The sequence below is a fragment of the Diorhabda sublineata genome, chromosome 6, assembly GCF_026230105.1.
Source record: "Diorhabda sublineata isolate icDioSubl1.1 chromosome 6, icDioSubl1.1, whole genome shotgun sequence".
Taxonomy (NCBI): domain Eukaryota; kingdom Metazoa; phylum Arthropoda; class Insecta; order Coleoptera; family Chrysomelidae; genus Diorhabda; species Diorhabda sublineata.
Genome location: NC_079479.1, coordinates 814669 through 839963, shown reverse-complemented (window position 1 = coordinate 839963; position 25295 = coordinate 814669). Strand labels below are relative to the sequence as shown.

Below are 25295 nucleotides of genomic sequence, written 5' to 3'. Positions count from 1 at the left end.
GTGCGCCGAATTTAGGACATACCGTATAGTGTTATATACTGTTATTTATCAGACAACAAAAGATTATAAATATTCTTACGAAATGGAATTACGACGAAAGTTCGCCGACTATTGAAGACGTTGCCGAAAAACCGATTAGGGTTAATAGTATCGCTGTAGCCTTTAACGATTTACTCGGTAAGTTAATTTATAAAAAAAAATAGATAAATTTATTTTAATATATTCTATTACAGTTTTGTGTGCCGGTAAATACGTTGCTCTAGTACCCGAAGAAAATTCTTTAGAATTGAAATATATAGAGAAAGGACCGAAAATGAAAATTTAAATTTTATTTATTCCACAAAAATTATTTATATTCCAGTATCAAATTTATAGAATTAATATATTCAGTTATAAAATAAATTATTACTGTTTATTCGTTTTATTTATTTCAATAATCCTTAAAATAAAAATCTTCCGAGGACACCTCGTATACGTAAATCTAAAATTTATTTTAAAATTATACTTGCATTCAATTCATAGAGCTAATTTTAATTCTATGATTTAATTATCGGAACAATTTGTTCAAAATCTGAATTGACAGTAATCGAACTGATTCGGAATCGAAACTACGAACAAAGCTTTCAACTACCAATAAAAATCAAATACATGCTCCGTTCGTTTTGATATATCGTAGATAATTTGGAAACTATAGTGATTCGATATTTGAAACCTAATCCAAAGATTATTCACTCTATTTTATTACAACCTAACCTTGAAACAAATTTTATTATTAAAAAAATGTATTTTGAGGACACCTGGTACATGTATAAATCTTCAATTGACTTTAAATATACTAAACTCGAACCAATTCTGAACTGCTAACTTGTGAGTTATATTTTATAACTATAAAAATAGAAAACGAACAAAAAAGACAATTATGACAGGAAAGAAACTAATTCGGAACCAAAGCCACGAACAAACCTATCAAAAGTTCATAGTTACCAATACAAATCAAATAAATGCTTTGTTCATTTTGATGTATCATAGATAATTTTAAAGCTTTACTTCAATCTAACCCAGTGACAATAACATTTTACTTTATCTATGACCTAACTTTTAAGGAATTTTAATTATTTCATAGATAAGATGATAAAGTATTTTCAACTGTTTACGTTAAAAATTATAAATTTTAATTATTATGTTAATATAAAATACGTCAATGCAAACGTGGGTAAATGATCCCTTTCTATAGTCTTTTGATAAAATACTAGAAGAAGAAGATAAATTTAAAATTCATCTTAACAAACAAAGTAGTTCAAAGATCAAGTTCAAAGGATTACGCTTAGTTAATTAAATTACATATAAGTTTATCAATAAATTGAATTAATTCAATGTTCGTAAGAAATTTTTGATTATTATAAACGAAAGGTGGACATTTTTATTAAAGCTAGTCGTTAAATCATGTTTAAATTAATACCTGATTTTGCACCAGGACCTTTGGACTTGTTTAGAAAAAGGACTTCTTTCAATTGGAAAAAATTAAAAGTGTTTTTAGATACAGAAGATATCATCAAATACGAGGTAAGTTAATTATAACAATTATTTCAAAATTTAATTATATAAAATTCGTATGTTCATTTTTTATTACGTATACATTATTTGTAGATATTAATTATTTAACTAAGTTGATTTAAAACGTGTTTTTTAGATGCTTTTACATAATTTGACGTAAACATGTTTATTAATTGAAACTTTCTAAATAACTGGAGATTATAGTGAAACTTCTTATGTATTAATACTTGATTATATCTCCAAATGTCGCGATAACTTTTGATAAAAGTTCAAGTAGTTCAAAGTTTAATAATTAAAAAAATCTTCCATTGATTAAAACTAAAAAGACACGTCTATAATTTAAGTGATCACAATTTTACTTGTAACATATATAAGTTAACCTCTAATCTTAAAAAAATATGTCGCATCTACTACCCAATTTCCCATCAGGACCTTTAGATGTTTATAGAAAAAAAACTTCCTTTGACTGGAAGAAATTGAAAGTTTTTGTTGAAACAGAAGATGTCGTAAAATTTCAGGTAAGTATCCCTAGAAAACGAGATTTCTGTGTCCAGAATTTAATTAAATTATTCTCTCTTGAAGTTTTTATTGTTGTGACATATTTTATGTAAAATATGTAGCAATATCTCGTAATTTTTTTTAGAACGAATTGATAAAAATTCTCGAAAATAACCCGATTTATAATGTCGAGAATTTAACAACAAAATCTCTGGATGAACAGAGAAAAATTGCATTTATGGCTGCTTGCCACCAAAGCACAATACCTCAGATGAAATTGTTAAACATGTTAGACAATGTAAAACGATTTATAGCTACATGTAGAATAATGACAGTCGTGACTGATGCTTCTTATATCAAAAACACCGTGGGTAATAGTCTATTTGTTAGTTCCATAATGAATATGGGAACATCTAGACATGAAAAGTTCATGGATGACGCAGAAAATGGAAAAGTAAGTTTCTATACACAACTTTTTAATCATTTATTTCAGCTAATTCCTAAATGAATAAATTCTACTCTATTTTTTGAACAAATTGAACCTCATTAATGTATTTTTCTCACAAATCAGGCAGAATTTCTATTGCCGTTAAAAGAATTGCATTTAATTATGTTTTGCAGTTGATTCAGACTGAACTGGCTCCCATCTTAGTTCACCGGAACTTTCTTCGAATCTAGTAGTTCTTAAGTCATACGAAGAACAGTAATCAACAGATATGTGGTCATTTTATTTATTTCTATCATGTTTAGTTAGCATTAGAGTTGTTTTCTTTCGCCACTTTAAAGTTCTAATGTTATCGACCATAGAAGAAGCTTTAAAATTAATCTGAAGTATTTTATAGTTTCTCTGTCCCAAAACTAGACCATAATTTTATTGTTTCAAAAAGATTCTTTGAAATTACATTACAAATAACGAATATAAAATTAAAATTTGAAACTATTTGGAAAATTTGAATTTAATCGTCAGTCAACGTGTTAAAAAAATAAATTTTTGAATAGTTGTATGAATCAATTGTATACAATCTAATATACAATTTACTTTCCATTTAATTATTTATTATAAATTGAACTAAATTTATATTCATTACCTCGAGATTATTTCTCTTTAATTGTTAATCCACAATTATTATCAGTTTTGTTACATTTTCACACATTTCATTTACCAAAATTAATAAAAAGTAAATAATTTCAATTTGATTACCAAGTAATCTTATTTACCATTGCTACAATCACAAATCTTAACCTAAAAATGTGATAACTGTCATTCTTAAACCACAGACCTACACTATTTTGTCAAAACTATATTTCTATGAATAAGACGTCATAAAAAAGAAGAATCAGAAAGTAACGTCTATATTAACTCTTGATAATTGAAATACGAAAAAGATAGAGTATATTTTCGAAAAATTGAATTTCTATTTTTAAGAAAACGAATCTAAATGTCTTAATTTAACATTTTGCTGTGGCGAATCGGAATAATAGCAATTCGTGTAACTGTATAGTTTAAACTAACAGTGGCAAACTTAACCTTCGTAACTGTCAATTAATGACAATATTTTATAATGTTTATTTTTTTGTATAGATTCTAGGTTGTTATTGTTTAACTGAAATCGGTCACGGTAGTAACGCAAGAGGCATGCGTACCACCGCTACATACGACAAAAATAAAAAAGTTTTCGTTATAAACTCACCAGATTTCGAAGCAGCTAAATGTTGGGCCGGCGGTTTGGGACAAACCGCAATGTATGGAACCGTTTACGCACAACTCGTGATCGATAACACTCATTACGGCTTACACGCTTTCGTAGTACCGATTCGGGATCCCAAAACTCTACTTCCGTTTCCCGGAATAGAGGTGGGCGATATGGGACCCAAAATAGGATTGAACGGAATCGATAACGGGTAAACAATATAAAATATTTTCTTAAGGTGGTACTTGGGGGAGTTTATTAATGTTACCTCACCATATAACTCCCCCAATCGTACCGGAATTAATTTTTATTGTATTTACAGTTTTATTCGTTTCATGAATTACGAAATTCCTCGCGAAAATTTGTTAAACAAAGTGGCCGACGTTACCGAAGACGGTCGCTACGTTACTCCGATTAAAGATCCCAACAAGAGACACGGAGCCGCATTGGGGTCTCTATCGGCTGGTAGAGTCAATATAGCTGGAATGTGCGACGCACTCGGCGCAAAAGCTTTAACAATTGCTATCAGATACGCCGCCGTGCGTAAACAATTCGGACCGGAAAAAGAAGAAATTCCCATTTTGGAATATCAAAGCCATGTAAGTGGATGTAGAAGAAGGAACCGAAAATCCGGATACGTCTTGTTTTACAGTAAAACTTTGGGCTCTTTCTAAATATAACTAACCTACTTCCATATTTCACCGTTGGTGTTAATTTTATTGACCCAGTGGGTGAAATTGACCCTATTTGATCAAATAGTACGTTCCCAGAGGTGTTTCCATTCATTAAAGCAATCTTGGAAATCCTTTCCACCTTCTCTCAATCAATGGTGAAGACATAAATGTCACTGGGAGCTACATCTGGACTTTACAGTGGCTATAGAAGCTTTGAAATTTAGTATGTGTCCTTTTAAAGCACCCATTTCGTTACAACCTTCAGTTTCCACAATTTCTTCATCATACACTAGCATTTTTCCACTAGGAAAGAGATAAAAGTTACGAAAAGCTACATCTGGACTTTACAGTGGCTGTATAAGCTTTGAAATTTGGTATTTGACCTTTCAAAGTACCCAATTTCGTTATAGCCTTCAGTTTTCACCATCTCTTCATCTAACAGTAGCATTTTTCCACTAGGAAAGAGATTAAAGTTACAAAGAGCTACATCTGGGCTTTACAGTGGCTGTAGAAGCTTTGAAATATGGTATGTGATCTTTTAAAGCACCCATTTCGTTACAACCTTCAGTTTCCACAATTTCTTCATCATACACTAGCATTTTTCCACTAGGAAAGAGATAAAAGTTACGAAAAGCTACATCTGGACTTTACAGTGGCTGTATAAGCTTTGAAATTTGGTATTTGACCTTTCAAAGCACCCAATTTCGTTATAGCCTTCAGTTTTCACCATCTCTTCATCTAACAGTAGCATTTTTCCACTAGGAAAGAGATTAAAGTTACAAAGAGCTACATCTGGGCTTTACAGTGGCTGTAGAAGCTTTGAAATATGGTATGTAATCTTTTAAAGCACCCATTTCGTTACAACCTTCAGTTTCCACAATTTCTTCATCATACACTAGCATTTTTCCACTAGGAAAGAGATAAAAGTTACGAAGAGCTACATCTGGACTTTACAGTGGCTATAGAAGCTTTGAAATATGGTATTTGATACTTTAAAGCACCCAATTTCGTTACAGCCTTCAGTTTCCACAATTTCTTCATCATACAGTAGCATTTTTCCACTAGGAAAGAGATAAAAGTTACGAAGAGCTACATCTGGGCTTTACAGTGGCTGTAGAAGCTTTGAAATATGGTATGTAATCTTTTAAAGCACCCATTTCGTTACAACCTTCAGTTTCCACAATTTCTTCATCATACACTAGCATTTTTCCACTAGGAAAGAGATAAAAGTTACGAAGAGCTACATCTGGACTTTACAGTGGCTATAGAAGCTTTGAAATATGGTATTTGATACTTTAAAGCACCCAATTTCGTTACAGCCTTCAGTTTCCACAATTTCTTCATCATACAGTAGCATTTTTCCACTAGGAAAGAGATTAAAGTTACAAAGAGCTACATCTGGGCTTTACAGTGGCTGTAGAAGCTTTGAAATATGGTATGTAATCTTTTAAAGCACCCATTTCGTTACAACCTTCAGTTTCCACAATTTCTTCATCATACACTAGCATTTTTCCACTAGGAAAGAGATAAAAGTTACGAAGAGCTACATCTGGACTTTACAGTGGCTATAGAAGCTTTGAAATATGGTATTTGATACTTTAAAGCACCCAATTTCGTTACAGCCTTCAGTTTCCACAATTTCTTCATCATACAGTAGCATTTTTCCACTAGGAAAGAGATAAAAGTTACGAAGAACTACATCTGGACTTTACAGTGGCTATAGAAGCTTTGAAATATGGTATTTGATACTTTAAAGCACCCAATTTCGTTACAGCCTTCAGTTTCCACAATTTCTTCATCATACAGTAGCATTTTTCCACTAGGAAAGAGATTAAAGTTACAAAGAGCTACATCTGGACTTTACAGTGGCTATAGAAGCTTTGAAATATGGTATTTGATACTTTAAAGCACCCAATTTCGTTACAGCCTTCAGTTTCCACAATTTCTTCATCATACAGTAGCATTTTTCCACTAGGAAAGAGATAAAAGTTACGAAGAGCTACATCTGGACTTTACAGTGGCTATAGAAGTTTTGAAATTTGGTATTTGACCTTTCAAAGCACCCAATTTCGTTATAGCCTTCAGTTTTCACCATCTCTTCATCTAACAGTAGCATTTTTCCACTAGGAAAGAGATTAAAGTTACAAAGAGCTACATCTGGGCTTTACAGTGGCTGTAGAAGCTTTGAAATATGGTATGTGATCTTTTAAAGCACCCATTTCGTTACAACCTTCAGTTTCCACAATTTCTTCATCATACACTAGCATTTTTCCACTAGGAAAGAGATAAAAATTACGAAAAGCTACATCTGGACTTTACAGTGGCTGTATAAGCTTTGAAATATGGTATTTGACCTTTCAAAGCTCCCAATTTCGTTACAACCTTCAGTTTCCACAATTTCTTCATCATAAATTACCATTTTTCCACTAGGAAAGAGATAAAAGTTACGAAGAGTTACGTCCGGTCTTTAAAATGCACACAAAAGCTGTGAAATTTGATACATGACCTTTAAAATTAGATAAAACTATCAAATTATACTTTAATACACGTGTTTTTTGGTTATTTGTAATTGAAACTACTACTATACTCCAAAAACATTGCAAACAAACACCAACAACTTATTTACTGGTGAAGCCAATTCCTCTTGGGGGCACCTTGAAGTCTTCTCATGGGAATATGAATGTTTTTGTGTATATACCTCGTATATATTTGGAGGTAAACGGATTTTCGGGTTCGTATTGTACGTTTCTTACCTTATATGTTTGTTTTTGGGAGGGTTTGTTTTATCTTTCAGCAATTTCGACTTATCCCGTATTTAGCGGCGCTTTACGTAATCAGAAATTTCAATACGTTCTTTTCCGAACAATTTATACATTTCAGTATAAATAATATAACCGGTAAAGGCTCACCTGAAATGGGAATCGAAATTCACGGTTTATCTTCGGCTAGCAAACCGTTAGCCGGATGGATAATGAAGGAAGCCATCCAAGAAAGTAGAGAAGCTTGTGCTGGACATGGATATCTTCATGGTAAGTCTCGTTTATAAACTTTTGTTACTCAATATTCCTATAAACAATCAATAATTATTTTTATCACTTTTCAACGGGTGTTTCATCATGATTTTTAATAAAATAACATTTTTCTATCATATTCTTTCAGAAATTAATAAATATTTTACGTTCACAGCATTATATTAGTTGAAAATATTTTCCACATAATTGTCACGTAATTATTCTAACCTTGAAATATAATATAATGTTACATTTGAACTACTAAATATATAATTGACGTATAACCATAACAATATAGTTATACTTGGCTGTATTACCAAGCGTTACATAAACAATTTATCAGATATGTACTAAAATGATAGATATAAAAGAAGAAACAATTTTATTTGGATTATTGAATAAAGTTAAAACGGTGGAGATCTTCCATCACGTGATTCAATTTACGATTTATCTTCCATCAATACCAATCATACGTGAAGATATGAGATCGATGGTTTTCTTCACAAAACCAATCACAGACATACGTAATAGTTTCTTTAAATTGATAGTAATAATGGTAAAAAGAGATAACGATATAATTAACGTAACGTGAATAACTGTCCGTATTAAAATTTTAATTTGACGTTATTTTAGTTTTGTTTACGGTGTTATTTATAGCAAATTTTTTTATCGAACGTTTATTTAATGTTAAAATCAGTTCTTTTAAGAACTAATTTGACTTTATATTCAATTTTACATCGGTAAGTAAAAATATAATAAATCATTAACTGTTAACTTTTGACATTTTATAGTACCTAAAATGCCGCGAGACGGGAAGATTACAATTTTACCACTTCACGATCAATAAATCATTTTTTTTGTTTCTTAATGTAAAGTACCAGGTACTACTTGAAATATAAAGGGCATTGGGTTACAGCTATAACTTTTTCAAATCTTTGTGTTTCGGTTTTTGGTACACAGTATCATTATATTTGTATGTTATCCTGATGATGGTAATATATTTGCCGAAACGTCGATTATCAAGCTCCTATTTGAGACTTAAGCATATCCCACGAAAAAAAAACGTTCTAACATAAATTAGTTCAAAAGTTTAATTTTGGATTTTGTAGCTTATTCACCCAGTATATAAATTTTTTTTCGAAAATACGTCGATTTTAATCGTATAAATAAAATATAAACAATTAAAAAAATTGCATTTCGTTTTTAATTACCAATTCGTATAAACCCGACGTATGGAATCTTAGTCATAACCATTATTTCGCAGAAATTTTGTTTTTATTCATACGATTATTGCCGCCGCTAACGTATCAGTCACGTGATAGAAGTACTCTATGATTCACATATAGTAAATGAGAATACAGTTAGTAGTGGCTGTAGTGAGATAGAATTAGTAGATATAAAAGAAGAAACATTTTCATTTGAATTACTGAGTAAACAATGAGAATCAACTAAATAGTCTTTTTTGTGCTTCATAGTTTCAGTTGGTTGTTTTTTGGGTTATCTGTGTGGTTTTTGCTATGGTTTTTATAAATTTTTACATAATTTAATGCCGGTATTGAAGATAAGTGTGTTTTTTAAATAAAGTAAGTTTGTATTTTCTTAATTGTTTTGTTTATTAACGATAATATACTGGTGTTTGATTATAATATAAAAATAATGATAAATTTTAGTAAATATTGAAAAGAAATTGCGTAGATAGATGAATCAATCGTCTGTTGTACATATTTTCAAAATTTTGTGTTCGTTTCCAATGGAAACCTAACCTAAGTTTCAGAAATTCCTTTTTTTAGTTGATCCTCATTGCTTCTCGCCCTTAATTTCATCGAATAACTGTATTTCCTACCTCTATATTTGTGGTAAAATGACAAAATAAACGTTTCCTTCAAGCTGCCGGTCTCGGCGATGTCAGAAACGAACTGGATCCAAATTTGACTTACGAAGGAGAAAACCACGTCCTTATTCAACAAACTATTAATTGGCTTTTAAAAATGGCACCACAAGTTTTACAAGGAAGCAAAATTTCCAGTCCCTTACAATCGTTGGATTTCTTATCTAACGGTTTAGATATTCTGAAAAATTCTAGGTTTACAGCGAGAGGTTTCGATGAAGTTTGCCATCCAGAAAGTGAGTATTCCACTATTAATCGCGAGAGTAATTATTTTTTTTCCTCATTGTATAAAATTTATGTGTGTAATATGAAAAAAAAAAATATATACATTTAGGTGTTATTAAAACGTTCCAATGGTTGGTTCTATTTTTACTAAAATCTACTCACGACAAAGTAGAAGAAGAAATTAAATCTGGGGAGAATGTTTTTACTGCGAAAAATAACAGTCAAGTTTATTTCGGCAAGAGTTTAGCCATTGCCTTTATACAGGTTAGTAAAAATTTCATACAATTAAAACTTTCATTCGTGTCGAGAAAAATGTGGCAACAGCGCTTCGAGTCGAATATATAATTAGTTGAATTTTCACCAAATTCTACTAATTTTTCAGTATAATAATTTACCAGGAGATAAACGCTGCATCATCTTTGTAAGAAAATGGCTGTCGTATAATCAGCTGATCGGGTGTTTGTCGTAATTTTTTGAAAATTAATCTCAAAATTTTTACGCACCATATAGTTTTTTAATATTATTTTTCAATATTTAATATCGTATTTTTCATTTATGTTCCAAATAATTATTTTTCTTTTGTTTTTATGTGAAGAATTTATTTAAATTTTACCGCGTTCCGCGGTCGATAAAATAGACATTTTACCGCGCTTTACGTCGATAGTCATTTTGCCGCGCGTTTATCGAGATTGTAAGGTTAGTTCACATATCGCCTCTTTTATAAACGGTTCACGTAGTCGTTTGCCTATTTTATTTTTCGTTTTAATGGAGATTTCGGTATAAATAGTCGCGAAATTGGTAAAAATAACGCGAAAATAAAAAATTATACGTTGTTAGGGCATTGGGGAATGTGGTTTTTCAGTGTGTAAATGTTATTATTTGTGATTCATAATTAGTGTAATGTACTTGTGTTATTAGTGCCTTTTTGAAAATCAAATTATTTTCTTAATTTGTGCAGTGGAATATATTTAAAAAAATGTGTGAGTGCCTATAAAATGTATATATTCCTTTCCCGAAACATCAAGAAGGATTTTACAAGATGGCCGTTGGATATAATTGGTTGGTTTTTATATATTCTTTACTTTTATTGAATATTTTTCACGCTTAAAATTTCATTTTCACGTAATTAAAAACTTCGTTGAAATATTTAATTGATTTAATAATTGTTGTATTATTAAAGACAGGGGCGAATTCAGGGAGAGCCATCCCTTTAGATAACCTTTTTACATAATTCTTTATTGTCGTGTCTCGTGCCAAATTTATATTTCCTGCACCTAATTTTCGATTTAGGTACTGTATACCTACAAAATATACTATTTTGAGACCTAATTTAAGCAAAAAAGTCAAATTTAAAAATTTATAATTAGTCCTGAAGTAGTTGTATTAACTACTGTGAAGTTACTCGAAAATCACGTAGTAGTAAATTTTTATTTTACACTCTAAACTCATTGAACTTTAATAACCATAATTAAACTTTTTTTAGTGAAAGTTTCGTACTTTAAGGGTCTCAAAATTGATTAAAAAACTGAAAACATTCAAAAATTGCTGTTTTATAATATTAACCATTAATTAAGTACCTGTAATATGGATAGTTTTCGACTTATTAACTTCGAGTTTTATTTTTAATTATCATCAATTTTTTTGCGACGTTGTATCAACACTTAAATGCAATAAATAACTCCCTATCTCCCCAAAAAAACCAAATTTCTCAGTTATATATTAATTCCAGCATTACAGTCTACAAATAATGTTGAAAAAAATAAACGAAGCTGAAGATCTTGCCATTAAACGAGTACTTACGAGATTATTTTCTTTGTACGGTTTATGGGCGATAGACAAATGGCATATGGCAACGTTGTACAAAGGTGGTTTCGCTACTGGACCTTCAGCTTCTGTTTTAATTCAAAACGCCGTACTACAATTGTGTCGAGATTTAAAAGACGATGCAGTTGGATTAGTAGACGCTATAGCGTTACCGGATTGTTTCTTGAGATCAGTTTTAGGCGCTTCAGATGGACAGGTAATTTAATATCGATTGGAATCGTATTAAAATTCGATGTTGCCTCGTATTTATGTCTCCTCTATTGTTTTATTTTTTATTTGTTTAAGGTGTACAAACATCTGTACGAATCTATGACTAAAAATAAATATAACATGAATCGTCCACCATGGTGGAAGGACGTTGTTGATTACACTGAGAAAAATAGTAAAAGTAAACTTTAATCTATAAATTTGCATATTTTGATATAATTAATTCACGGTGATTGGTTTAATTGAATTTAAGAAAATATTTATCAAACTTTATCCTAATAATTCATTTTGACGATGTAATTCTGTGATATAACCCTACTTTTTTCCATTCAAGAACTTAATCAGATGCCTTAACAGTTTGTGATCGTTTTTTAGCATACTTCGATAATTATTTTAATAAATATTTGTTGCTAAATGACATTTTATTTATTTTTTCCTTAAACATCGGTCATCGAACGATCTTTAACCTAAAAATATCATCTTTCTAGAACACTATTGTCTTTAATTGATAAACCGTCTGAGCAAATTCGATTTACGATAATATTCTTGTTCAATAATTAATTAATAAAATATTTATGCAGACATAGAAAATGTCGAATTCGAATAATACAAAATTTACTTACGTTACTTTCATCATCACTAATCGATTTCAGTTAAACCATTTTTATTGATCGAATAAATAAAATTAATCGATTTTGCTTGACCAATAAAACTCGATTAACTGAAATCGATGAGAACGCCATTTTATATACTTGTCAACGTCAATTAGTACACGACTAGATTTAAATATATTAGAACGAAATCCTAACTTGACAATTCATATAATTTCAATACATTTTCCCCCTTCTATTATAATTTACATGTAATAATACTTGATTCAAAAGAAATTTAGTTGAAATTAAGATACAAGGTCATCTACACTATTATCCATAATGGCCGATCACTATTGTACTAAATCAAGGTTAGTACAGGATAGGTTATCCGATCTACGCGTGACGTCACTTTTTGGAGTACAAATCAGACGAGAACATAGGAATGGCTCAGTTTTTGTCGTTTTTGAGGATAAATATAAAACCGCACATATTTATATCAAATAATATACAGGGTGCTCCATTCCAAAATTATCTAAATTGATTATATTAAATGATTATAAACTTTTAATCGATTTAACTACTTTCGATATTAAATATTTATTAAAACCTCATGAAGAAACACACCTTGGAATAAAAAAAATGTATACAAAACGCTTATTATTCGGGTAGTTTTTAACAAGTGACGTAACGAATTCTTCCTCTCGACTGTTTTATATCGGAGAACCTCCTACCAACCTTGGTACTCTCCCGTGCTCGGTAACTGTCGATCTAATTCGATATTGTATCGATTTTTATGGTAAACAGCAAACGATGATTGGTTATAATTGTGGGTCGTTCACATAATTGCCAACTCGACTGTTGAAGGTACGATCTTTAACGATATGTCTCGAACATAAGATAACGTTTCCAAATTTATAATTATTTCGTTGAATGAAAATTATATAATTCTAAATCTTGTATATTTTATAAGCTTACTTCGTATAATTTAATTTGCGTATTTATAAATAACTGCAGAATCGATAAAAAACTTATTATCACAATAAATATTCGATCTTTGTGACATTAACGCACTTTTTGAGGTTATGTTACTTGATATTGGAATAATATGGTATTTAAATCTTTATCTCAACCTCTGGTATTGTTTAATTACTTTCACATATTTTTGATGAGAAATAACTTGTTGATAATGTTATTTGTTATATTTCAAACGTAATCGTTTCTCCTACTTTTACATATTTATATATGTATCATAATTTATGTATCGTTTTTATTCGAACGATACCGCGGAAACAGTAACTATACTTAATCATCGTGACAATGAAACTATTTGATTGTTCCAAATTTCAGTTTAGGATTTTTCAGTATTTAGCTGCTCTTGCAGGTAAGTGGCTTTTACGCGAAATTAATAACCCAGTAACTAACATTATTTTCAAGTACGTGCTATTTAAATAATTATTAGTGTACAATAGATTTGATTATAGTATTAAATTTGATTCTACAACAATCAGGGACCTTTTTCAAATGTATTTGTTGATAAATAGCCTCGATTTTGAATTTTCTTCAATTGGAAAATCGATAAAGACCTAAAAGGATAAAAACGTCTCGATTTTCAATTGAAGGAGATCTAAAATCACGACGATTTATCAACGAAAACAAATATATGTATACTATTTAATTGATAACGTTATTTCTTTGAAATAACTCCACTACTTATATATTGAAATCATAAAAACCAAATATCAACATACTTTTTCGACTTTGACCTTGAAAACTATTTGAAAATATAAACAAGATTAATATATTTTATAACCGAACCCCGTATCTTATGATCTCTAAATGCTTTTTATATTTGTAACACTTTTTGTAATATATTTCAGTTCGAACAGCTACAACTAGTTTAAACTGGTTTAGGTCGGTTGGAATTTACATAATTTGCCTCAAAAATGTAACTATCATTACCGTGATAGTTAGGTTATAAAATTTTAGGTACAAATCTTTTCGTTTCAATGCATTATTTTTATCGACTTGTAGAAAAATAATAGGATTTTAGTAATTATTATTTATGTTCAATTTTAATTACTACCCACAAAATAATAAGTAGGTAATAAATACAAAATGATCATAAAAAACCATTTTCAGATTATAGATATTAAAAATACGTAGAATTTATGATTTTAACTAACAAAATTGCTTATTTTGCAAATTCGCATTTAAGAATAATCTGTATTATCAGATCTCCCTATCAGATTTACATATACTGATTGTATTATATTGGTACTTAGTATGAAAATTCAATAAAAAAAAAACGTTTAAAGTAGTTCGAGAGCACGAGATCAATCCCGAATACCTCCGATTCTAAAATTTTAATACATCTACTGAAATTTTTCCATAGAATTGATATTAAATATAGAGAAAAAAACGCTTTTAATCTAAAGCGTAGCAGTTTTGCGTGTTATCCACCCAGTCGGTTGACATAGAACATAATAGAATCGATGACAGATGTCATATATTGACAACGTACACTAGTCATGATACCAAAAACAATTATTTGTTTACATTTTATTACAACTAAAACCAGTTATTTTCATTCTTTGTCACTCCCATCTCTCTTAACTTCCACGTCATTGCAATCCAATCAGAATATATTAAACAGAGATGGAGAACGTTATACTGATACTTCTTCTTTTTTTTATCCAGTAGCTACAGCTTACTTAAACAAAGTCCCATACATCTTTAATATTTTAGCTAATTTGGGTATGTTTTCTATGGGTCTACATTACGGATGGCCTTCATTAGCTATTCCAGATTTAACTAGCGGTAAATATTCATTTAATTTAACGGATTCGGAAGCGTCATGGATTGTAGCTGTCACACCTTTGGGATCCATAATTGGAGACGTAGCAGCAGGTATTTTTTATTCATTCATTAAGAGTATTTTCCTTTTTATATATATTTCGACTGCGGATAAAATCTTGACGTTTCGTACGTCAATGTCAAATAATATTTTGATAAAGATCTAAGTAGGTCACGAAACGTCAAGATTTTATTTGTTTATGAACGACGACGTTTAGTTCGGACGACGGAGTTGCACGAAGCGGGTTGAACTTCGCGAACAATGTTCGTTGACGATTTTTTTTGTTTATATTCGTTAGATTTTTTAATGTTTCCTTGTGTAGTTGCTATGGAGACAATATAGGGTGAAATTATGTATATCTGCTGAAATTAAAGTCAATTAGCTGCTATCTATCCTCAACATTAACAACAATCGATAACTAGTCCAATAACGGCCGCAATTCAATTATAACCTAATATAAAATAAATTGATTACCGTATAATGTGATTGTACGGACTAAAAGGGAGAGCAGCCATAGAATTAAAGGCATGCGTTAAAATCGCCGACAAAGAATTGACGGTTTTTTTCGTTTTTAAAATAATGGATGATTTTTTACATATATAAAACTAGCAGAATATTAAAAATTAGAAGAAGAAAAAACCGTTAACAACGAATATAGAGTGTTGCCAAGCGTAATATTTTTTCCCTAATAATGATAACATTTCATGATATAAACAAACATACCAGTGGTGCTAAATATATTTGGTGGTATTGAAACGTTTCTAGATTACATTGTTGCCAAATATACTTTTTTCTTAGAATTAGGGTAATTTGACGAACTATATAAGAAAATCTTGATTGCAACGTTGTCAAATCTATCTTCTATTATAACTATTTTTAAATGGCGGTGTTGTTGAACGTATTTTCGAATTACAGTGTTGCCAAATGTATATTGTTCACAGAACAGGGCAAATTTAGTGACTCAAATCGGAAACATCTGGAATTCTGTGTTGCCATGTTCAGAATTGTTTATATTGCAACGTTGCCAAAAATTTCACGGTTTTATATAAGAATATTCAGGTTGCAGTGTTGCCTAATGTCTTTCCTTCATGGAAATGGAAAATTTGTTGAATTTATACAGGAGTATTTAGATTGCGGTGTTGCCAAATTTTTCTTTCATCATTACTATATATATTCCAATGTTGCCAAACTGTTTTTTCTATTTTTGACGGAATCATCAAACTTGCAGCGTTGCCGAATGTATTCTCTACGATAATTATCCAAATAGCGCTGTTGTCAAAAGTATTTTATTTCAGAGAATTGGAGAAACTTGATGATTTATTATAAACGTATCGCGATGTTGCCACGCGTTAGGAAAAATTTGGCAAATGATGAAGAACTAATTTAGGCATTTTTTTTTTCGTATTATAGGATTCACTTTGAATACTTTCGGTAGAAAAACAATGATTTGGTTCTCTTCGATACCGTTAACAGTATCTTGGATATTAATAGCTGTAGCAACCGCCCCTGTATATTTATTCGCGGCAAGGATACTCGCCGGTATCATAGATGGATTTTTATTCACGGCGATTCCGCCATATTTGGCCGAAATATCAGATCCTGAAATAAGAGGATTTTTAGGTAAGTGAATGATTTTGGAATCGAATCACAAAAACTCGGATTATTGTTATAAAAACGGCAATCACGCCAACGATTATTATTTTGAAACATAAATTTTTTATTAAATTTATTTCTAAGCAAAATCTAGTAGTTAAAAAATGGAAATTCACATAAATATTAATTTTTTTTTAATAAAATACATTTTTCAGTTTTTTTTTTCAAATTTTCTCCCCCTCGAAACAATCTGATTCTATCGAGTAATATATCATTTTATAGGTAATTAAATTGTCTACAAAATACTAACGAATATAATCTATATTGCAAAACTTTTTTATTGTTATAAATAAAAAACAAAAAAAATACGATTTATTATAATTTAATTGTAAAAAAAAATTAGATCCTACGAAATTTTTCATTTCAACATTCATTTGTTTATTAATGAAAAATGTAATAAAATAATATCGAATAAAAATGAAAATTGACATAGATATTAATTTTTTTTTAATAAAATAGATTTTTCAGTTTTTTTTTTAAATTTTCTCCCCCTCGAAACAATCTGATCCTATCGAGTAATATATCATTTTATAGGTAATTAAATTGTCTACAAAATACTAACGAATATCATCTATATTGCAAAACTTTTTTATTGTTATAAATAAAAAACAAAAAAAATACGATTTATTATAATTTAATTGTAAAAAAAATTAGATCCTACGAAATTTTTCATTTCAACATTCATTTGTTTATTAATGAAAAATGTAATAAAATAATATCGAATAAAAATGAAAATTGACATAGATATTAATTTTTTTTTAATAAAATAGATTTTTCAGTTTTTTTTTTAAATTTTCTCCCCCTCGAAACAATCTGATCCTATCGAGTGATATATCATTTTATAGGTAATTAAATTGTCTACAAAATACTAACGAATATCATCTATATTGCAAAACTTTTTTATTGTTATAAATAAAAAACAAAAAAAATACGATTTATTATAATTTAATTGTAAAAAAAATTAGATCCTACGAAATTTTTCATTTCAACATTCATTTGTTTATTAATGAAAAATGTAATAAAATAATATCGAATAAAAATGAAAATTGACATAGATATTAATTTTTTTTTAATAAAATAGATTTTTCAGTTTTTTTTTTAAATTTTCTCCCCCTCGAAACAATCTGATCCTATCGAGTGATATATCATTTTATAGGTAATTAAATTGTCTACAAAATACTAACGAATATAATCTATATTGCAAAACTTTTTTATTGTTATAAATAAAAAACAAAAAAAATACGATTTATTATAATTTAATTGTAAAAAAAAATTAGATCCTACGAAATTTTTCATTTCAACATTCATTTGTTTATTAATGAAAAATGTAATAAAATAATATCGAATAAAAATGAAAATTGACATAGATATTAATTTTTTTTTAATAAAATAGATTTTTCAGTTTTTTTTTTAAATTTTCTCCCCCTCGAAACAATCTGATCCTATCGAGTAATATATCATTTTATAGGTAATTAAATTGTCTACAAAATACTAACGAATATCATCTATATTGCAAAACTTTTTTATTGTTATAAATAAAAAACAAAAAAAATACGATTTATTATAATTTAATTGTAAAAAAAATTAGATCCTACGAAATTTTTCATTTCAACATTCATTTGTTTATTAATGAAAAATGTAATAAAATAATATCGAATAAAAATGAAAATTGACATAGATATTAATTTTTTTTTAATAAAATAGATTTTTCAGTTTTTTTTTTAAATTTTCTCCCCCTCGAAACAATCTGATCCTATCGAGTGATATATCATTTTATAGGTAATTAAATTGTCTACAAAATACTAACGAATATAATCTATATTGCAAAACTTTTTTATTGTTATAAATAAAAAACAAAAAAAATACGATTTATTATAATTTAATTGTAAAAAAAAATTAGATCCTACGAAATTTTTCATTTCAACATTCATTTGTTTATTAATGAAAAATGTAATAAAATAATATCGAATAAAAATGAAAATTGACATAGATATTAATTTTTTTTTAATAAAATAGATTTTTCAGTTTTTTTTTTAAATTTTCTCCCCCTCGAAACAATCTGATCCTATCGAGTAATATATCATTTTATAGGTAATTAAATTGTCTACAAAATACTAACGAATATCATCTATATTGCAAAACTTTTTTATTGTTATAAATAAAAAACAAAAAAAATACGATTTATTATAATTTAATTGTAAAAAAAATTAGATCCTACGAAATTTTTCATTTCAACATTCATTTGTTTATTAATGAAAAATGTAATAAAATAATATCGAATAAAAATGAAAATTGACATAGATATTAATTTTTTTTTAATAAAATAGATTTTTCAGTTTTTTTTTTAAATTTTCTCCCCCTCGAAACAATCTGATCCTATCGAGTGATATATCATTTTATAGGTAATTAAATTGTCTACAAAATACTAACGAATATAATCTATATTGCAAAACTTTTTTATTGTTATAAATAAAAAACAAAAAAAATACGATTTATTATAATTTAATTGTAAAAAAAAATTAGATCCTACGAAATTTTTCATTTCAACATTCATTTGTTTATTAATGAAAAATGTAATAAAATAATATCGAATAAAAATGAAAATTGACATAGATATTAATTTTTTTTTAATAAAATAGATTTTTCAGTTTTTTTTTTAAATTTTCTCCCCCTCGAAACAATCTGATCCTATCGAGTAATATATCATTTTATAGGTAATTAAATTGTCTACAAAATACTAACGAATATCATCTATATTGCAAAACTTTTTTATTGTTATAAATAAAAAACAAAAAAAATACGATTTATTATAATTTAATTGTAAAAAAAATTAGATCCTACGAAATTTTTCATTTCAACATTCATTTGTTTATTAATGAAAAATGTAATAAAATAATATCGAATAAAAATGAAAATTGACATAGATATTAATTTTTTTTTAATAAAATAGATTTTTCAGTTTTTTTTTTAAATTTTCTCCCCCTCGAAACAATCTGATCCTATCGAGTGATATATCATTTTATAGGTAATTAAATTGTCTACAAAATACTAACGAATATAATCTATATTGCAAAACTTTTTTATTGTTATAAATAAAAAACAAAAAAAATACGATTTATTATAATTTAATTGTAAAAAAAAATTAGATCCTACGAAATTTTTCATTTCAACATTCATTTGTTTATTAATGAAAAATGTAATAAAATAATATCGAATAAAAATGAAAATTGACATAGATATTAATTTTTTTTTAATAAAATAGATTTTTCAGTTTTTTTTTTAAATTTTCTCCCCCTCGAAACAATCTGATCCTATCGAGTAATATATCATTTTATAGGTAATTAAATTGTCTACAAAATACTAACGAATATCATCTATATTGCAAAACTTTTTTATTGTTATAAATAAAAAACAAAAAAAATACGATTTATTATAATTTAATTGTAAAAAAAATTAGATCCTACGAAATTTTTCATTTCAACATTCATTTGTTTATTAATGAAAAATGTAATAAAATAATATCGAATAAAAATGAAAATTGACATAGATATTAATTTTTTTTTAATAAAATAGATTTTTCAGTTTTTTTTTTAAATTTTCTCCCCCTCGAAACAATCTGATCCTATCGAGTAATATATCATTTTATAGGTAATTAAATTGTCTACAAAATACTAACGAATATCATCTATATTGCAAAACTTTTTTATTGTTATAAATAAAAAACAAAAAAAATACGATTTATTATAATTTAATTGTAAAAAAAATTAGATCCTACGAAATTTTTCATTTCAACATTCATTTGTTTATTAATGAAAAATGTAATAAAATAATATCGAATAAAAATGAAAATTGACATAGATATTAATTTTTTTTTAATAAAATAGATTTTTCAGTTTTTTTTTTAAATTTTCTCCCCCTCGAAACAATCTGATCCTATCGAGTGATATATCATTTTATAGGTAATTAAATTGTCTACAAAATACTAACGAATATAATCTATATTGCAAAACTTTTTTATTGTTATAAATAAAAAACAAAAAAAATACGATTTATTATAATTTAATTGTAAAAAAAAATTAGATCCTACGAAATTTTTCATTTCAACATTCATTTGTTTATTAATGAAAAATGTAATAAAATAATATCGAATAAAAATGAAAATTGACATAGATATTAATTTTTTTTTAATAAAATAGATTTTTCAGTTTTTTTTTTAAATTTTCTCCCCCTCGAAACAATCTGATCCTATCGAGTAATATATCATTTTATAGGTAATTAAATTGTCTACAAAATACTAACGAATATCATCTATATTGCAAAACTTTTTTATTGTTATAAATAAAAAACAAAAAAAATACGATTTATTATAATTTAATTGTAAAAAAAATTAGATCCTACGAAATTTTTCATTTCAACATTCATTTGTTTATTAATGAAAAATGTAATAAAATAATATCGAATAAAAATGAAAATTGACATAGATATTAATTTTTTTTTAATAAAATAGATTTTTCAGTTTTTTTTTTAAATTTTCTCCCCCTCGAAACAATCTGATCCTATCGAGTGATATATCATTTTATAGGTAATTAAATTGTCTACAAAATACTAACGAATATAATCTATATTGCAAAACTTTTTTATTGTTATAAATAAAAAACAAAAAAAATACGATTTATTATAATTTAATTGTAAAAAAAAATTAGATCCTACGAAATTTTTCATTTCAACATTCATTTGTTTATTAATAAAAAATGTAATAAAATAATATCGAAAAAAAAATGAAAATTGACATAGATATTAATATTTTTTTAATAAAATAGATTTTTCAGTTTTTTTTTTAAATTTTCTCCCCCTCGAAACAATCTGATCCTATCGAGTGATATATCATTTTATAGGTAATTAAATTGTCTACAAAATACTAACGAATATAATCTATATTGCAAATCTTTTTTATTGTTATAAATAAAAAAAAAATACGATTTTTTATAATTGTATTTTAAGAAAATAAAATTAGATCTTACCGAATTTTTGATTTCTATATTTATTTGTTTATTATTGAATAATTTAATACAATAATATCGAAATCCAGTGAAAAAAAAAATGAAATTTGCATAGATATTAATTTTTTTTAATAAAATTGATTTTTCAGTTTTTTTAAAAATTTTCTCCCCCTCGAAACTATCTGATCCTATCGAGTGATATATCATTTTATAGGTAATTAAATTGCCTACAAAATACTAACGAAATATCATCTATATGGCAAAACTTTTTTTATTGTTATAAATAAAAAAAAGTACGATTTTTCCTAATTGAATTTTAAAAAAAATAAAATTTGATCGTACCAAATTTTTGATTTCCACATTTATTTATTTATTAATGAATAATTTAATACAATAATATCGAAATCCAGTGAAAAAAAAGTTGAAATTGACATAGATATTAATTTTTTTTAATAAATTTGATTTTTCAGTTTTTTTTTTCAAATTTTTTCCCCCTTTAAACTGATCTTATCGAGTGATATATCATTTTTTTAAGTAATTCAATTGTTTTTAAATGAATTATAAAAAAAATTAGATCGTAAAAATATCAAATATCGACATTTATTTACATTTCGATATTATTGACGAAATTTTCAATTTCAGGTACAACATATTTCGTTACCCTCGTATTCGGTATGATGTTATCGAACGTCATGCTGATGTTTATATCCATCCCGACGTCGGCGTACATATCCGCATCAGTAAGTCTACTGATGTTGATAATACTACCGTTCCTACCGGAAAGTCCCTATTTTTACGTAATCAAAAAGGAAATGTCGCTAGCGACATCTAGCCTACAAAAATTTCGAGGAAAAGGCGAAATAACCGAAGAACTAGAACGCATATCTAACGGAATAGAAGAAGAAAATAAACTCGGTAAAGGCACGTTCTACGAACTCATTTTTACGCCGCACAATCGAAATTGTCTTATTTTGGCCTTAGCCATGACGGCGTTGCAGCAACTGACCGGCATCTTGGCTATACAGTCTTACTGCGACATTTTGTTTAACGAAACCAACGATATTCTATCGGCGAACGTCGGCAATTTGATTTACTTCGTCATTTATTTTGTAGGAACGTCGATCGCTTTATTCGTAATCGATATTTTCGGCAGGAAACCTCTGGTTTTATTTTCCACTTCGATGATATGCGTTACCCTTTTGACCGACGCCACTTTCTTGTATATTAAAAGTTCCACGGACGTGGACGTTCGAGGCCTCGACTATATACAGATAATATCGATATTAATTTACGTCGCCGCTTTTAGTATCGGACTGAATTGCGTTCCTATTTTAGTTAGTAGCGAAATTTTCCCCTCCCATATTAAAGGTAAAGCCTTTTGTTTGATAAATGTTTGTTTTAGTGTGGTGTCCAGTGGCGTCGTTCAATTTTTTAGTTGGTCGAAGGGGTTCGGTTTGGAGGTGCCGTTTTACACTTTCGCCGTTGTTAGTTTGATCGGTACTATTTTTCTCGCGGTCTATCTGCCGGAAACTAAAGGAAAAACGTTGGAAGATGTACAATCGCGAATGAAAAATTTGAGAGGGAAAAAGGGTAACGTCGTTTGAATACGTTTTGGTATATTTTTATTTGGCGGGTAGAGAGTATTTGTTATCGATTATTAATATTTGCGTATTGCTGGTAGAAGCGGATTACTGTGATAAAATTTGTGAAAAATACTTTTGATTTTAATTGTGAAAAAACAATAAATTTTTTTCCTTTTGACGAAACTCGTATTTATGCATTCTTCCATTTGAGTCTATTTTCCGAAAAAATATACTTTTTGACATTATTTTGTCGTGAAAAGTTAATTGGCGCAGTCAGTAGGATCGGTTGAAAATGATTTTTAATTCAAACAAAAAGTTTCTGATTCGTAAAATTGTACTGACAAGAATTTGAAATTTGAAAAAATGTCTTTAAAATGCTAAATATTTCAATGAAAAATAATAAAATTCGCAAAATATAAACTGTTTCATTTTATTCCAACAGGCTAGAATCCGTTTTAAATCGAATTTTCAAAATACGAGATTTTTAAAAGAAATTTGAGGTAAAAAATTAATTGGCGCAGTCAGTAGGATCGGTTGAAAATGATTTTTAATTCAAACAAAAAGTTTCTGATTCGTAAAATTGTACTGTCAAGAATTTGAAATTTGAAAAAATGTCTCTAAAATGCTAAAAATTTTAATGAAAAATAATAAAATTCGCAAAATATAAACTGTTTCATTTTATTCCAACAGGCTAGAATCCGTTTTAAATCGAATTTTCAAAATACGAGATTTTTAAAAGAAATTTGTAGTAAAAAATTAATTGGCGCAGTCAGTAGGATCGGTTGAAAATGATTTTTAATTCAAACAAAAAGTTTCTGATTCGTAAAATTGTACTGACAAGAATTTGAAATTTGAAAAAATGTCTTTAAAATGCTAAATATTTCAATGAAAAATAATAAAATTCGCAAAATATAAACTGTTTCATTTTATTCCAACAGGCTAGAATCCGTTTTAAATCGAATTTTCAAAATACGAGATTTTTAAAAGAAATTTGAGGTAAAAAATTAATTGGCGCAGTCAGTAGGATCGGTTGAAAATGATTTTTAATTCAAACAAAAAGTTTCTGATTCGTAAAATTGTACTGTCAAGAATTTGAAATTTGAAAAAATGTCTCTAAAATGCTAAAAATTTTAATGAAAAATAATAAAATTCGCAAAATATAAACTGTTTCATTTTATTCCAACAGGCTAGAATCCGTTTTAAATCGAATTTTCAAAATACGACATTTTTAAAAAATTAATTGGCGCAGTCAGTAGGATCGGTTGAAAATGATTTTTAATTCAAACAAACAAAAAGTTTCTGATTGTTAAAATTGTACTGACAAGAATTTGAAATTTGAAAAAATGTCTCTAATTTGCAAAAAATTAAAGAAATATGAAAAATTTTGGGTTTTTTTCACATTATATCAACGATCTGGGATCCATTTAGAAACCATTTTTTAGAATAAAATATTTTGTGGTAATGAACACACTGTTTACACTACCACTACACCAACACTCACAATTACACTGACTGACGCGGGTTTCGTGAAAAATGAATTAAAATACCTTCTAATTGAGAACAATTCGGATAAAATATGCAAAATTTGGGCTTTTTCATTTAGTTGCAACAATCTGAAATCTGTTCAAAACTAATTTTCCAAATATGAGCGTTTTTGTAGTATAAAGTTAATTGGCGCAGTCAGTAGGATAAGTTAAAAATGATGTTTTATCAGGAAATTAATTGAAAAATTCATCGAAATTGCACAAAATTTGGGTTTTTTCACTTTATACCAAAAATTTTATATATATTTTAAACCCATTTCTTAAAATGAGCACTTTAAAAATATTTATTGGCGAAAAACGAATAAGTCCAATTGAGAATCAATTTTTATCAGTAAACAAAATTTCAAATCATAAAATTATAATACTACGATATTAAGAAAGTCCCCAAATTTCGCAAAATTTTAATAAAACACGCGTAATTTTCACTTTTTCCACTACATTTCACTAATATGAAATATATTTTAAACCCATTTCTAGAAATATGAATTATTTAAAA

At 27.7% G+C, this 25295-nt stretch overlaps 2 protein-coding genes across 4 annotated transcripts; both read left to right on the top strand.

Moving 5' to 3' along the window:
• Positions 1-1154: 1154 nt before the first annotated feature.
• On the top strand, positions 1155-11987 carry LOC130445571 (peroxisomal acyl-coenzyme A oxidase 3-like). Of its 2 annotated transcripts, none has more exons than XM_056781277.1 (9): positions 1155-1563; positions 2198-2506; positions 3635-3954; positions 4066-4342; positions 7212-7446; positions 9316-9552; positions 9651-9805; positions 11271-11561; positions 11651-11987. In XM_056781277.1, exons 1-9 carry the CDS (start codon positions 1444-1446, stop codon positions 11762-11764), a joined length of 2058 nt encoding a protein of 685 aa, XP_056637255.1. In that variant the 5' UTR covers positions 1155-1443; the 3' UTR covers positions 11765-11987. The 2 variants fall into 2 exon arrangements, with proteins under 2 accessions (XP_056637255.1, XP_056637254.1); XM_056781276.1 differs by having other exon boundaries at positions 1288-2072.
• A 1300-nt stretch (positions 11988-13287) lies between these two features.
• LOC130445570 (facilitated trehalose transporter Tret1-like) lies at positions 13288-24495 on the top strand. Of its 2 annotated transcripts, none has more exons than XM_056781275.1 (4): positions 13288-13546; positions 14911-15072; positions 16430-16639; positions 22315-24495. In XM_056781275.1, the coding sequence occupies exons 1-4, from the start codon at positions 13483-13485 to the stop codon at positions 23274-23276; spliced, it is 1398 nt and encodes a 465-aa protein (XP_056637253.1). In that variant the 5' UTR covers positions 13288-13482; the 3' UTR covers positions 23277-24495. The 2 variants fall into 2 exon arrangements, with proteins under 2 accessions (XP_056637253.1, XP_056637252.1); XM_056781274.1 differs by having other exon boundaries at positions 14863-15072.
• Positions 24496-25295: the final 800 nt, after the last annotated feature.